We start from the raw sequence: 13,614 nt of genomic DNA, 5'->3' as shown, positions 1-13,614 counted from the left end.
TACTTTTCTGTGTTCTGCAGGAACTCTTTCAGTGTCCCTGAAGCTACAACAATGTCCACCTGATTGGTAGTCTTATCCTCCCCAGCATTGACCTCGGCAGCAGATTCCATGACAGGGTCTGGCCGATGGTCTCCCTGCCCTGACATGGTGCCCTCAATAGAACCAACCTGTTTCACCTCCCCACCGACACTCTATATCAACCCCGATCAGCTCCCACCACCTCAAATCTCCACCTACTGGCTAACTACCTCGACCTCTGGAACAGAGGTTGTGGAGTAGCCCAGTTCCTTATATCTTTCCCCGTCAGTCCCCCTAAATAAAAGGACACGTTGCACGAGGTGTCAATGTGCAAAATAGGCAACCAGCCCCAAAGACGAAAAAAAGGATTCACACAAGACTCACACAATCGAACAGGTTCTCCAAATACACAAACAGTGGGAAAGTTGTTGCACTAATAATAAGAACAGGAAGAATTCTCAGATTCACACAGAAGATTCAGACAGCAAAGGAAAGGTGTTATCAAAGAGTTTTTGTTTGATTAAATTGTTTGGCTGACTAACAGAAAAAGGAGCAGTGGAAAGTACAAGAGGAACTTTTTTAATTTACAATTTTTACAAGACAGTAAGGGTCAAAATTGAAGATTAGAGAGGTATGTTGCCAACCTCATAACCAACAATGATCTTAATGCCCTGTTCATTACCGAAATATAGTTTATACCCTCCCACAGCTTACATGACCCCATCCCACGGCTGTAGTATCCAACATACTCATTGCATGGGAAAAACTTGAGCTGAGGTGGCCATCATCCCTAAGGCCGATTGGCCCTGCATGGTAAGCCTGACCTCCGCACACAACTCCTTCACATCCCTCTCATGCCGGTTGCCCATCTCAAACAACAACTCGTTAACATTACACCTTGTCCACAGGCCACTTCACCAATGATCTCTCTAAACGTCTCTCCTCTGCAGCAGTAGTCTACTCTAATAACATCCTCGTCAGAGACTTCAACGTCCCTGAGTCCCAATCAACAAAACACCTACATGACTCTATTCTCCCAAACCGACACCATGGACCTTAAACAGATCGCACTCTCTCCCACGCATGCATAAGGCCTCAAGCTCAACCTTGTCTTCTACTCTCTGCTTTTTTCATGCTTGAACCCCCTGCTCATTGAATGAGCTGGCCACCCTGCAATCCCTCTTCACATATCACACATAAAACCTCCCCACATCGGCCAGGCAAAATGCCCTGTTATTGAATGCTGCTCCTTTAAGAATGTCCTGCTACATACAATAGAGTCAACATTTGCAACTTTCCCCACCGCAGGGAATGTCTCAGCCCTTCTGGGTACATTCATTCACTTTGCCAAAGAACTAATGAACGCCCAAGTGCCCTTAAAGTCGAGTCATGCCAAAGTCAAACCATCCGCACCTTGCTACACACCCATGCTCACTGCAGAAAAACTCTCCATCTGATTCCTTGAAAAGCAATGGTGCAAGGAGCACAACCCAGAAGATCTCTCATCCCTCAAATTGCTGTACACCAACATAGACACATGATCTCTGAGGATACGTCGGTTTACAACACCTCCTCAATTGAGGCAGCCTCTAACAGGAGCAAAACTGTAGTCCAGCACTGAACCGAGTCCACACATGACCCAGAGAAATGTGGCAGCTTCAGTACCACCTTCGTTAACAAAGTGATACGATCAGTACAGGGGTCTCATTGATGCTTGAAAACCAGATGGAGACCTGCTATCCACCCTCACCCTGGGCACTGCCCGCCTGGGCCAACTTCACCCTTCTCCTTCTCAAGGAACTCTCTGACACACTTGCTTTCCTTAAACCTACCAATTACACGGATGAATTCCTCCACCTCGGACATTAAATAACTTTGCAGCCCAGTTCCGGATGCACTCATTGTTATTGTGAACACATCCGTCAATGAAAGTGCATCCCCAGACATGTTGAAGACAGGACTCATAGACCCTCTTCACCAAAAACCCTCACTTGAAACAGAGGACCTAACCAACTACAGACCCATCTTGAGCCTCCCGTTCAATGGGTAGCTTACCGCGAAAGTAGTTGCGACTCAACTACTTGTCAAACTCGATCAGAATGGCATATTCCACGATTTCAAGTCAGGCCTCTGCCCTAAGCGCAGCTTCGAACCTGCAACTATCCAAGTGGTGGTTGATGGGCTGCAAATCACATACACAAGAGTCTCATGCCCCCTGGTCTTCTTGGACCTCTTGGCTAGACAACCACCTAACACTCTTCTGCCTCCTTGCTGACTGGATGGGCTTCTCAGGTACCATCCTAAAATGGTTTGCGTCCTACCGATCAGGCAGATACCATGCTGAACAGATGGGCTCCTTCTGGTTCAACCGACTCCCAATCACGTGGGGGTTACCCCAAGATTCAATCCTCCCCTCAACACTCTTCAGTCTGTACGCAGAACTCTTGGGATCCGTCCTAAATGACCCCAACATAGCCATCCATCCGTACCTTGATGACACTCGGCTTCACCTTAAGGTCATTTGCCCCTGGACATCTCTTGCCTCAGCAAATACTTGGCTACCATTCAAACATGAATGTCAAATGCCTACCTAATGCTGCGATGGGTGAATGATATGGGCATGGAAGGAGTCACCCGGCAGCTGTTTAACTGGGTCAAACCTTAGGTTTCATTGTTGATAGTAGCCTTTCTTTCCAAAATAACATTTTGGGTGTTTACAGCTTTATATTTCTCTTCAAATTGACCTCCTAGCATAGATTTCCCACCCAGCATTCAATCATTTAACACTTAAGGGGTCATTACGAGGTTGGAGGTAGCCATGGTGCTATTAGCACCATGGCAACCCCCTTACCGCATTCCGGGTCCGGGTTCCCGAAATAGGGATTTACCAGGTCATTCCAACCTTGGGGGACCCGGTAAGTCCCCATTCCAGGAACTATTCCCCGTTCCCATTCAAGCCCCCATAGGGCTCAATGGGAATGGGGATGGAGCTAATAACGGTACCTCAATTTGCGGCACCGTTATTAGCTCTGAAGTCCCTTAACAGGTCCCTTCCATAACACCTGGTAAAACCAGGTGTTAAGGAAGGGACCCGCTAGGGGACCTCGGAATAGGGTGGTAAGGGTTTACCGGCACTGGTGTCCTTACCAGTGCCAGTAATCCCTTACCACCTACCTCGTAATGAGGCCCTTAGACTTAATACTCCTCTCTTTGTTTCCAGTCTGGCCCCACCTTCTTCATCCTCTTGAGGTTTGTACCTTCTCTCCTTCCTGTCCACTTTTCTGGGCAATGATGGAGCCTTTTGTTGATGAAGCGCATTGTAGCACACAGTGATGCCACTGTACCAATGCATGCAGGTAATGTTAATGCAAGTGAAACCATACCACCCACTAAGAGACACACACATCTTTGCCTGTTAGCTTTTCTATTATAGTGTACATGCCTCCTTTTCCCTGTCTTTATTGCCATCCATGCTCCGTTCAGCCTGTCTAACCACTCTGCTTGTCTCGATGTCCAACACAATTTCACATGCACAGTTTCGTCCTTTCCTCCAGACCTCATGCTGCTGCCTTTTCGTTCATTGCCTCCTGCCATATCCTCCTTTTTCATTTGTCTCCCTTCCTTTGTTCTTGTTTCGCTGCATGGTCAGTCCTTGGAAGAACTGTTGTTACTATTGTGGGTTCAATGTATCATTCCATATTTGACTTGCTTTCATAGATGCCGGAGTGCATGTGGTAGCAGACGGTCACCCAGCAAACGGTACGTATCCTAGGTTTGCTTTCTTGCACTTCCTCAGCCTTCTCCTGTATGTGGGGCGCGCTGACCGCACCATTGTGTATCCTAGGTTTGCCTTCTAGCACTTCCTGAGCCTTCTCCTGTTTGTGAGGAGTGCTGACCCCATCATTGTGTATCCTAGGCTTGCCTTCTTGCACTTCCTGAACCTTCTGTTTGTGGTGCGTGCTGACCCCACCATTGTGTATGCTAGGTTTGACTTCTTGCACTTACTAAGACTTCTCCTGTTCGTGGGGTGTGCTGACCCCTCCATTGTGTATCCTAGGTTTGCTTTCTTGCACTTACTAAGCCTTCTCCTGTTTGTGGGGTTTGCTGACCCCACCATTATGTATCCTAGGTTTGCCTTCTTGCACTTCCTGAGCCATCTCCTGTTTGTGGGAAGTGCTGACCCCATCATTGTGTATACTAGACTTGCCTTCTTACACTTTCTGAGCCATCTCCTGTTTGTGGGGAGTGCTGACCCCACCATTCTGTATCCCAGGTTTGCCTTCTTGCACTTCCTGAGCCTTCTCCCGTTTGTGGTGCATGCTGACCCCTCCATTGTATATCCTAAGTTTGCCTTCTTGCACTTCCTAAGCCTTGTCCCATGTGTGGGGTGTGCCGACCCCTCCATTGTGTATCGTGGGTTTGCCTTCTTTCACTTCCTAAGCCTTCTCCTGTTCTGTTTGTGGGGTGTGCTGACCCCGCCATTGTTTTTTTGTTTGTTTATTTATTTATTTATAATGCGCACCAGACCCACAGGTATTAGGGCGCAGAAGAAGGAAAAGAGGATTGTTCAGTTTAGGTTACATTGCTGTGCGTTGCAGTACAAAATAATATTAAACAGTGTTGGACTATATCATACAAATGAGCAAAAAGTAGCAAAGAGGATCAAGCAACAATTATGTACAATATTGTGTATCCTTGCGTTGCCTTCTTGCACTTCCTAAGCCTTCTCCTGTTTGTGGGGCGTGCTGACCCTACCATTGTGTATCCTAGTTTTGCCTTCTTGCACTTCCGAAGCCTTCTCCTGTTTGTGGGGTGTGCTGACCCCACCATTGTGTAGCCTAGGTTTGCCTTCTTGCACTTCCTGAGCCTTCTCCGCAACCTAATCTATTCTCTTACCCACCCCATATATATAGTAAATTAAATTTGACCCAAAGAAAGGTCAATAAAATTGGATAACATTTTTAGGTAAAATGTTTTTAGGTCAATTATGCTATGCTATTAGTGACCACAAAAAAGCCTGAAACCTGTACGCTGCCTCCACCTCCTCACACCAGGATACATTAATGGGCTGTGCAACCCAAAGCATAATCTGCTCCTCCCAAGGAGCAATGCACACCCTTTAACTAAGACTGTCTCCCTGACTATTTACATGTATATGGTGAAAAGATAGCAGAGGAGCAACAAAGTGCTGTGCACTTTATTTGATGTTGGAGATGGTCAGTTACAGGGTAGTTTACACCTTACTGGTAGCTTGGATTTCCCATGATACAGGAGGAATGTATGCATAGGAGTAGCAGGCCCAAGTGGCCCCTCGATATGTCCTGAAGAGCAGTCTTGGGTTCTTCCTAAAATGCAGGCACAGTCCCGATTGTGACTGGGAAAGTGTTCCAGCAGGCTGGGGCATAGCAAGAGAAGACCTGCTTCCTGGTTATCTCTTGGCATGCCAGTTTAATCTTAAGCCGTGAAAAGGTTGGGCTCATAGAGGGCCATGGCCCCCCTGAATCCAGGAGTTCTGACGAGGTAGGCAGGTGTTCGGGCAGCAGTTGCCTTATATGCGGTAGTTTTGAAGAGTAGCCAGCTGGGCTAGGTAGTCGGTGTCATTCTCTTAGGGTGGGGTGATGTGCTCACATGTCTTAATTCCCATTTTGAGACCTACAGCAGCAGGTTGAATTACAAGAACAGGGGCCAAGTGTCTGGCCAGTAGGCTGGCGCGGAGGCTGTTCCCTCCATCCAAGTGTAAGATTACCATTGCGTGGATAGTAGCTCTGAAAGGAAGAGTGTTATCTTGCAGACGGGTGCTAGCTGAGACCAGATCGTTCAGACGGGTGCTAGTTTATAGCAGAGGGTTTGGACTGTTTTTCTGATATGTTGTGGGAAGGAAACATTGCTATCAATAATGAACCCTGCTAATTTGGCACATTGGGGCCGCTGATGTGTGGTTCCATTCAGGTGCGTGCCATACAGCCACCCTTGGATGCCCTCCTGTTTAGATGATGGCCTACTAGGGCTAATCCCTTTTTTCAGTAGGACTGAGTTTCAGGTAGGAGCTTGTCATCCAGGCTTGGATGGAAGCAAGGCATTTCGTGAGAAGTGAAATGTCTTGAGTACAATTCAGATTGGTATAAATGACTATTGTCTGTGTATTGGGGAAGTGAGATATTTGGGTCATTGTGGTGTGAGCCAGGTGGTTCCATAAAGAGATTGATGATCACTGAGGAGAGTATTCATCCCTGTGGTACTCCATATGTAACCGGGCAACGGTCAGATTAGACGTTAGCCATCTGGACCGCTTAGCATCTAACTGAGAGGTAGGAGGTTAACCAGTTAAGGACTGTGCCTAGTAATACCATTCCGTCAGCAGGCTCGTCACTGCGATATGGTTGACCATGTGAATTGCGGCAGAGAGGTCAAGGAGGACCAAGAGACCATGGTCAGCTTATCCATGATTTGACGAGCATCCTCTCTGGCCCAGATGGACGCAGTTTCCATGCTGCAGTTGGGTGTAAGTCTAGATTGTGATATGACTAGGTGTGAAGGTACTGCTATCAGCCCACCATCTGTGCTCCTCGCCCGTACATGAACAAAGTGATGACGTTGTTTGGCGTAATTATTATTCCATTTTAATGAATGCATTTAAGAGTGGTAACTGTTACATGTTTCTTTTTTTACCCTACCAGGTACAGCCACCCCACCACTAAAGCCAACTAGTAAGTGACGCTTGCTCGTAATTCATTTCTATATTAAAAAGAGTCCAACTTCTTCTTGACAGACAACACGCTTACTAACCATCTCACACCCATCAGCTCTCAAGCCTTGTGCCAAGCAATACAAGCTCAGGTGGGTCTCCAGGGCTAACCAGGCCCTTGGCGATTTAACCACTAATAAAAGTACCCCCTGGGGATGTCTGAGGCAATCACAAACAAACTGGAGGCAAATATAATGTCTAGAACAGCAGCTAAAATGGGGGCCTCATTATGAGTCTGGCCATAACCCTGTTGGTGTTACAGGCGGGTTGCAGCCGGACTCATAAAATGTTACAGCGCCTGACTTCCCGGTGCTACCGGGAGATTACAAGTCCGGCTGCCCGGGAAGTCAGGCGCCAGTAAAGTGTTAGTCCCTCTTCCCATAGAGTCCAAAAGGACTCTATGAGAATGGCCACTCCGAAACGCTGGCACCGTTGTTAATGGTGCCGGCGGTTCCATGAAGGGTCTGCCTACCAAGGCGTCTGCGCGCAGTCGGGTCAGATCTGTCGAGCACAGGGGCCACGGCAGGCAAACACATAGTTTGTCGGTCGGTAAACAGGGGTGCCGGTGAGCTTACCGGCCTCCTTGTTCCCGGACTGGCAAACTTATAATGATGCCCCATGTCTGGCCTGGCAGAGCTTGGCATAAGGTACTGCCTCTAATCTTCCATCTTTTATCAATTGGTGATGCTATTTTTTGTCAGTCTCGTTCTTATAGTTTGATGAATTGAATAAATAGTGATGCTAAGTGTTTCTTTTTTTTACCCCCAACAGGTAAGCCGACCCCACCACCAAAGCCAACTGGTAAGTGACACTGCCTTGTAATTCTTGTCTACATTAAAAAAAGAGTCCAACTTCTTCTTGATAGACATTGCGCTTACTAACCGTCTCCCGCACATCGGCTCTCAAGCCTTGTGCAAAGCAATACAAGCTCTGGTGGGCCTCCAGGGCTAACCAGGCCCCTGGTGACTAAGCCCCCTAGCTGCACTTACAAACTGGAGGTTCTCTCTATCCCTCTACAGACGCACTCCTGCATTTGTTCTGGCCTCTCCCACTTTTCCATGTGTGCTCATTTACTACAGTCTTGGCAAGTCACTGACAGGAGGTTAGGGTGGTGCTGGAGCATGTGCTTCTCCATGGCATGCACCAATGCCACGGGATCCAGCTTCCCTCAACTGAGGGTTCAGGAAATGCAGGTATTCCGTGCATCCATGCCTCATCACTTTCTCTTACCTCTCCTACCTAACTGGTGCTACCCCCAGAACTCTGCCACCAGCAACATGAGGCTGCAGCGCTAGTGGTGACAAAGCAGACCTTCCAGACGATGGTGACAGTGGGGTACGACACTCCCTTGTCCGTACGATCACTGTTGGCGGAGTGTGCTGTGGTAGCAGTGTCTATGATGCCTGATGTCTGCTTCCACATACCACTCTGTGCCACATATCACTGTGTTTGATCTTCAACAAGGTGTTCAAAACAATCTTCTGTAGGTTACTCCACTGAACTGTCCACTGGCAGAGGTTGCATTTTACACTTACTGCCTCTTACCGCACAGTCATAGTAGCCTCCAGCAAACTGAAGTAGTCCCACACCCACGAGCAGATGGTGGTAATGTCATGGATGGGGATGACTTCTGACATGTCTCCACTATCTTAAGGAAAGCCTGAGTTTGATTTGACCCCTCACACGGGTGGGCAGCAGTGCAGGGGCCCATGACTTTTCCTCCAGAGACATCTGCTGGGGGACCTCGTTGACTACCACTCCCTGCTTATGCTGCTGCTGCTGGGGTTCTACGTCTTCCCCACCAAGTCCAAGTGGCATGTACCTTTCTGTGTTCTGCAGGGACTCTTTCATTGTCCCTGAAGCTACAATGTCCACCCTATTGGTAGTCTTATCCTCCCCAGCATTTACCTCGCCAGCACATTCCATGACAGAGTCTGGCCGATGGTCTCCCTGCCCTGACATGGTGCCCTCAATAGAACCAACCTGTTTCACCTCCTCACCGACACTCTATATCAACCCTGATCAGCTCCCACCACCTCAAATCTCTACCTCCTGGCTGACTACCTCGACCTCTGGAACAGAGGTTGATGAGTAGCCCAGTTCCTTATGTCTTTCCCCGTCAGTCCCCCCAAATTAAGGACACGTTGCACGAGGTGTCAATGTGCAAAATAGGCAACCAGCCACACAGACGAACAAAGGGATTCACACAAGACTCATGTAATCAGAATGGGTTCTCCAAATACACAGTGGGGAAGTTGTCTCACTAATAATAACAGGAAGAATTCTCAGATTCACACTGAAGTTTCACACAGGAAAGGAAAGGTGTTAGCAAAGTGTTTTGTTTGATTACATTGTTTGGCTGGCAAAACCAAAAAGGAGCAGTGGAAAGTACAAGAGGTTTGTTGCCAACCTCATAACCAATAATGATCTTAATGCCCTATTAATTACCAAACTGTGGTTTATACTCTCCCCCCGCTTACATGCCCCCACCCCACGGCTATAGTATCCAACATACTTGTTGCATGGGAAAAACTGGAACTGAGGTGGCCGTCATCCCTAAAATCGACTAACCCTGCATGGTAAGCCTGACCCCTGCACACAACTCTTTCAAATCCCTCTCATGCTGGTTGCCCATCTCAAACTATGACTCGTTAACATTACACCTTGTTTATAGGCCACCCTAGGGTAGTGGTGACTTCACCAATGATCTCGCTAAATGTCTCTCCTTTGCAGCAGTAGTCTACTCTAATAACATCCTCGTCAGAGAATTCAACGTCCCTGAGTCCCAACCAACAAAACACCTACATGACTCTCTATTCTCCCACACTTACACCATGGACCTTGAACAGATCGTACTCTCTCCCACGCATGCTTAAGGCCTCAAGCTCAACCTTGTCTTCACCTCCTCTCTGCTTCTTTCATGCTTGAAACCCTGCTCCTTGAATGAGCTGACCACCCTGCAATCCCCTTTCACATATTATAGCCAAAACTGCCCCACAGCGGCCAGGCTAAATACGCTGTTAATGAGTGCTGCTCCATTAAGAATTTCCTGTTACACACAATAGAGTCAACCTTTGCTACTATCCCCACCGCAGGGAATGTCTCAGCCCTTCTGGGTACATTCATTCACTTTGCCAAAGAACTAATGAACGCCCAAGTGCCCTTAAAGTCTAGTCATGCCAAAGTCAAACCATCCACACCTTGCTACACACCCGTGCTCACTGCAGAAAAACTCCCCATCTGATTCCTTGAAAAGCAATGGTGCAAAGAGCACAACCCAGAAGATCTCTCATCCCTCAAATTGCTGCACACCCAACACAGATACATAATCTCTGAGGATACGTCGGCTTACAACACCTCTTCAATAGAGGCAGCCTCTAACAGGAGCAAAACTGTAGTCCAGCACTGCACCGAGCCCACACATATCCCAGAGAAATGTGGCAGCTTCAGTACCTTCTTCATTAACAAAAGTGATATGATCAGGGGTCTCATTGATGCTTGAAAACCAGATGGAGACCTGCTATCCATCCTCACCCTGGGCACTGCCCGCCTGGGCTGACTTCACACTTCTCTTTCTTAAGGAACTGTCAGACCCACTCGATTTCCTTAAACCAGCCGCTTCCACGGATGAATTCCTCCACCTTCGACATTAAATAACTCAGCAGCCCAGCTCCCGATGCGCCCCTTGTTATTGTGAAGACATCCCTCAATGAAAGTGCATCCCCAGACGTGTTACAGACGGGACTCATAGACCCTCTTCACCAGAAATCATCACTTGAACCAGAGACCCATCGTGAGCCTCCCATTCAATGGGTAGCTTACAGAGAAAGTAATTGCTACCAACCTCGATCAGCTTGGCCTCTTCCACGATTTCCAGTCGGCCTCTGCCCTAAGCGCAGCTTCGAACCTGCAACCATCCAAGTGGTGGTTGATGGGCTGCAAATCACATACACAAGGGCCTCATGCCCCCTGGTCTTCTTGGACCTCTTGGCTAGTCAACCACCTAGCACTCTTCTCCCTCCTTGCTAACAGGATGGGCTTCTCAGGTACCGTCCTAAAATGGTTTGCATCCGACCTATCAGGCAGATACCATGCTGAACAGATGGGCTCCTTCTGGTTCAACTGACTCCCAATCACGGGGGGGGTTGCCCCAAGATTTAATCCTCCCCTCAACACTCTTCAGTCTGTACATGGAACCATTGGTGTCCCTCCTAAATGACCCCGACATAGCCATCCATCTGTACCTTGATAACACTCAGCTGCACCTTAAGGTCATTTGCCCCTGGATATCACTTGCCTCAGCTACCTGGCTACCATTCAAACATTCATGTCAAATGCCTACCTCAAACTGAACCCCACAAGACCGAATTAATTCTCATCAGTCCCCCACCAAACAACTACTCATGCTGCGATGGCTGGATGATATGGGCATGGAAGGAATTTCCTGGCAGCTTTTAAACTGGGACAAACTTTGGGTTTCATAGTTGACAGTAGCCTTTCCTTCCAAAAGATTGGGGAATACACTGTTAATTATAAACAGTTTTAAGGTCAACTAGCTCGAGTCAGTACAATGTGTATTAGAAAAGATTGACTCAGCAGTGACAATATAGAGTCCATATTTACAATGGACAAAATTTGTAATGTTGTATTTTAGCATGATAGGTTTGATGACTATGAAATATTTGTTATAGTTGTATGTTTTGATGAATGGTTTGAGTGTGAGTGAGGTATGGTTGTAGTGGGATCGGTTGTGGTTTTAGATGGAAATGTTATATTGTACCAGCCCATAGATGAATCGAGTGGACTGGTGCATAAATTGATTGATATTAACATTCATGATATTGTGTATTTTTTACAAATTCTAAATATATTAATAAATAATATTGAATTGAGATTTTGTGTCGATGGATTGAATTAAATTATTTCAACCCAGTGAATGTTTCATGATTAGACACGTTTATATCATTGTTGTGTTACTGAGCTATTTGTTTCACTCTATGGAGTAGACTACTTTGGTACTCACCACATAAACACAACTTTACTCTGACCTTCTATGTTGAGCTTTTTCTGTGTTCTATCCAGGCTAGGTCATAGTAATCAGATTCCCCTGGTTTCCCCTGTTACTTCTGTATAGTGAAGCTTTTAAACTGGGACAAACTTTGGGTTTCATAGTTGACAGTAGCCTTTCCTTCCAAAAGAACATTTTGGGTGTTTACAGCTTTATATTTCTCTCCAAATTGACCTCCGACTGTAGATTTCCCACCCAGCTTGGAATCTTTTAACACTTAGACTTAATACTCCTCTCTTTGCTTCCAGTCTTGCCCCACCTTCTTCATCCTCTTGAGGTTTGTACCGTCTCTCCTTCCTGTCCACTTTTCTGGGCAATGATGGAGCCTTTTGTTGATGAAGCGCATTGTAGCACACAGTGATGCCACTGTACCAATGCATGCAGGTAATGTTAATGCAAGTGAAACCATACCACCCACTAAGAGACACACAAATCGTTGCCTGTTAGCTTTTCTATTATAGTGTACATGCCTCCTTTTCCCTGTCTTTATTGCCCTCCATGCTCCATTCAGCCTGTCTAACCACTCTGCTTGTCTCGATGTCCAACACAATTTCACATGCACAGTTTCGTCCTTTCCTCCAGACCTCATGCTGCTGCCTTTTCGTTCATTGCCTCCTGCCATATCCTCCTTTTTCATTTGTCTACCTTCCTTTGTTCTTGTTTCGCTGCATGGTCAGTCCTTGGAAGAACTGTTGTTACTATTGTGGGTTCAATGTATCATTCCATATTTGACTTGCTTTCATAGATGCAGGAGTGCATGTGGTAGCAGACGGTCACCCAGCAAACGGTACTTATCCTAGGTTTGCTTTCTTGCACTTCCTCAGCCTTCTCCTGTTTGTGGGGCGCGCTGACCGCACCATTGTGTATCCTAGGTTTGCCTTTTAGCACTTCCTGAGCCTTCTCCTGTTTGTGAGGAGTGCTGACCCCATCATTGTGAATCCTAGGCTTGCCTTCTTGCACTTCCTGAACCTTCTGTTTGTGGTGCGTGCTGACCCCACCATTGTGTATGCTAGGTTTGACTTCTTGCACTTACTAAGACTTCTCCTGTTCGTGGGGTGTGCTGACCCCTCCATTGTGTATCCTAGGTTTGCCTTCTTGCACTTCACAAGCCTTCTCCCGTTTGTGGGGCGTTCAGACCCCACCATTGTGTATACTAGACTTGCCTTCTTACACTTTCTGAGCCATTTCCTGTTTGTGGGGAGTGCTGACCCCACCATTCTGTATCCCAGGTTTGCCTTCTTGCACTTCCTGAGCCTTCTCCCGTTTGTGGTGCATGCTGACCCCTCCATTGTATATCCTAAGTTTGCCTTCTTGCACTTCCTAAGCCTTGTCCCATGTGTGGGGTGTGCCGACCCCTCCATTGTGTATCATGGGTTTGCCTTCTTTCACTTCCTAAGCCTTCTCCTGTTCAGTTTGTGGGGTGTGCTGACCCCTCCATTGTTTTTTTGTTTGTTTATTTATTTATTTATAATGCGCACCAGACCCACAGGTATTAGGGCGCAGAAGAAGGAAAAGAGGATTGTTCAGTTTAGGTTACATTGCTGTGCGTTGCAGTACAAAATAATATTAAACAGTGTTGGACTATATCATACAAATGAGCAAAAAGTAGCAAAGAGGATCAAGCAACAATTATGTACAATATTGTGTATCCTTGCGTTGCCTTCTTGCACTTCCTAAGCCTTCTCCTGTTTGTGGGGCGTGCTGACCCTACCATTGTGTATCCTAGTTTTGCCTTCTTGCACTTCCGAAGCCTTCTCCTGTTTGTGGGGTGTGCTGACCCCAC

The 13,614-nt window shown here is 47.0% G+C and overlaps 1 protein-coding gene across 1 annotated transcript in view; it reads left to right on the top strand.

Moving 5' to 3' along the window:
- LOC138473331 (salivary glue protein Sgs-3-like) overlaps positions 1-13,614 on the top strand; it is a 283,493-nt gene that overhangs the window by 210,930 nt on the left and 58,949 nt on the right. The window contains exons 7-10 of the mRNA XM_069611998.1: positions 3,736-3,777; positions 6,696-6,725; positions 7,535-7,564; positions 12,577-12,618. Coding sequence (XP_069468099.1) covers positions 3,736-3,777; positions 6,696-6,725; positions 7,535-7,564; positions 12,577-12,618 — 144 coding nt within the window. The remainder of the gene's footprint in view (positions 1-3,735; positions 3,778-6,695; positions 6,726-7,534; positions 7,565-12,576; positions 12,619-13,614) is intronic.

This window comes from Ambystoma mexicanum, chromosome 8 (genome assembly GCF_040938575.1).
Source record: "Ambystoma mexicanum isolate Mex_15411 chromosome 8, UKY_AmexF1_1, whole genome shotgun sequence".
NCBI classification, from domain to species: domain Eukaryota; kingdom Metazoa; phylum Chordata; class Amphibia; order Caudata; family Ambystomatidae; genus Ambystoma; species Ambystoma mexicanum.
Note: the sequence above shows the minus strand (reverse complement) of the source record. Positions and strands in the feature narration are given on the sequence as shown.